The following is a 2355-nucleotide window of genomic DNA, read 5'->3' as shown; positions in this document are numbered from 1 at the left end:
CAAACCACAGGTAAGGGACATGGCGTCGCGGCGCCCGCATCCCTTAGAAGGGATGAGGCCCCACGCGGCTGCGCGGAGCCGCGGTGCCTGGGGTGCTTGGCGCTTCGGCTTCCAGGGGCCGCTCCGCGTGACACGACGCCTGTGCTCCACAGTTTGCCGTTTTTGAAGTTTGCGACCAACGAGGCGATCCAGAGGACAGAGGCCTATGAGTACGCGCAGTCCCTTGGGGCGCAGGCCTGCTCCCCTCCCAGCTTCCAGGTGGGCCCGGGCTCTGGCGCACTCCCGGGGCTGGGCCTGGTCAGTGCTCACAGGCCGCAGCTTTTACAGGTTTTATTCAAAGAAACAAAACAATGAAACGGGTTTGGAAATCTCGAGGAGGTCTTAACCAGTAACGCTCGGGAACAGAAACCTATCGCATTGAGGGTTCTGACTGAAGTTTGGTTCTCAGACCTCTTGTGTACTAAGAACTTGCACTGTTCGGTTGCAAGTTCTTTTCTGTCAGCTGTGGACTTTTCTGTCAGGGAGGGTGGTACCTGACGGGACTGTGCATGTGTGTGTGAAACGGCGTGGCATGTGGGAGCCAGCCGAGCAGGGTGAGCGCACTGGTGGCTCCCAAGAGGCCGTTCTCACGGCACAGGCGTGGCGGCGCCTCGTGCTCACTCCGTGGTTGGGAACGCTGACAGCTGTGTTCAGGGCGTGTGAGTTTCTCGGAAGCTTAGTCGTGTACCCTGATCTAAAGTTGCCGGCGGGGGCTGGCTCTGCTGTGAGCAGGCAGGGCGGGGGGTGTGGAGAGCCCGAGGAAGGACGGAGGGCCGGGGCAGGGGCGGCCGGGGGCAGGGGGCAGCCCCGAGTGGCTCGAGCACCGCTGAGCTCGTCTCTCTGTCTCAGGTGTTCAGGTTCATCTACTGCTGCCGCCTGGCTGAGATGGGGCTGGCCGCGCAGGCCTTCCACTACTGCGAGGCGATCGCCAGGAGCGTCCTGGCGCAGCCGCACAGACACTCGCCCGTGCTGCTTCGCCAGCTGGTGCAGGTGACGCCCCCGCCTGGGCCCCCAGGGGCCGCAGCCACGCGGCTCTTGGACCGCCCGACCGAGACGAGCCCTGCACACTCCTGGGCGGGAGCAGGTGTTAGCACCTCAGCACAGGGCCCTCCGGGAGCTTTGGCGTGAGAAGGGCCGCTGGCAGGAGGCCCGCGTACCCAGGCACCCCAGCCTCGCACTTGGCACCGGGGGCCTCACTGGGCTGGGTCCTGGCTGTGGCCCCGCGGCCCCAGCTTCCTGCTCCATGAGATAGAGCACGTGATGACCTCCTGGCAGTGCCCGGTGTCCGCGTGTCCCTCTCCCTGGAGGTGGCACTGAGCCCGCGCTCGTGACACTGAGGAGTCTTGCCAGGGAAGCTCTCAGAGTCACAGGAGCCACATGAACGGGCTGCCGGGCCCTTATCTCTGCCCCACGGCTCCCGCCATTACCGCAAGGCCGGACTTGCTGCCCCCACCCCCCACGGCCCCCCAGAGAGTGAGCGGTCCAGGTAGGGGGCGCCTCGGCGAGTAGAGTCCCGTGGAGGCGGGCTCAGCATGCCAGGGTCCGTCCGGTGCTGTGGCCTCCGCGGCCAGTGCAGGGGCTGCTGACGTCCCAGGCCCTCTCGTGTGTACACTGTCTAAGATGGTCCCAGGCCCTCTCCTCACGCGTACACAGTCATGGACGGTCCAGAGAGTGCGACTCGGGCCCCCACGGTGGAGGAAAGCTGCATGTGCCGTCTGGGTGTGTTCAGGCCATAGCAGGTTTGGCGGGCGTCTCCTGTGGGAACAGAGCCTATATCTCCATGTGTTTCCAGGTCGCCTCCCAGTTGCGCCTCTTTGATCCTCAGCTGAAGGAGAAGCCGGAGGAGGAGGCATCTGCAGAGCCTCCTTGGCTGGTCCAGCTGCAGCTCGTGGAGAGACAGGTCGAGGTGCGCTGGGTGTGAAGGGGCCCTGTGTGCACACCAAGGGTTCCCGTGCTTAGGACACCTCTGTTAGGGGAGTGGGGGGCAGCGCCCATGCTCGGGACACCTCTGTCGGGGGGACGGGGGCGGTGTCTGTGCTCAGGGCACCTCTGTTGGCGGGGCGTGGGGAGGCAGCATCTGTGCTCGGGGCACCTCTGTCGGAGGGCGGGGGGCAGCGTCGGGCGGGGAGATGCCTGAGGCTTTTCTCCCTCAGGAGGGTGCTGTGGCCTGGAGTCAGGACGGAGCCTGCCCCCCACACTGCCCCAGCTCACCAAGCCCTGAGGTGGGGCCCCGTGACGGCCCAGAACCCACCCAGCTGGTGGGCCTGGGTGCTGACAACCCACTGCTGGCCCCGCCAGTGACCGGCGCCGAGCTCT

At 65.8% G+C, this 2355-nt stretch overlaps 1 protein-coding gene across 1 annotated transcript in view; it reads left to right on the top strand.

Moving 5' to 3' along the window:
• Positions 1 to 2355, top strand: part of SEC16A (SEC16 homolog A (S. cerevisiae)) — a 30186-nt gene that overhangs the window by 18288 nt on the left and 9543 nt on the right. Inside the window, exons 16-19 of the mRNA XM_010846957.1 lie at positions 10 to 258; positions 889 to 1029; positions 1832 to 1945; positions 2193 to 2336. Coding sequence (XP_010845259.1) covers positions 10 to 258; positions 889 to 1029; positions 1832 to 1945; positions 2193 to 2336 — 648 coding nt within the window. The remainder of the gene's footprint in view (positions 1 to 9; positions 259 to 888; positions 1030 to 1831; positions 1946 to 2192; positions 2337 to 2355) is intronic.

This window comes from Bison bison, unplaced genomic scaffold (assembly GCF_000754665.1).
Source record: "Bison bison bison isolate TAMUID 2011002044 unplaced genomic scaffold, Bison_UMD1.0 scf7180017849300, whole genome shotgun sequence".
Taxonomy (NCBI): Eukaryota; Metazoa; Chordata; class Mammalia; order Artiodactyla; family Bovidae; genus Bison; species Bison bison.
The sequence above is the reverse complement of the archived record's forward strand: the minus strand, read 5'-3'. Positions and strand labels throughout refer to the sequence as shown.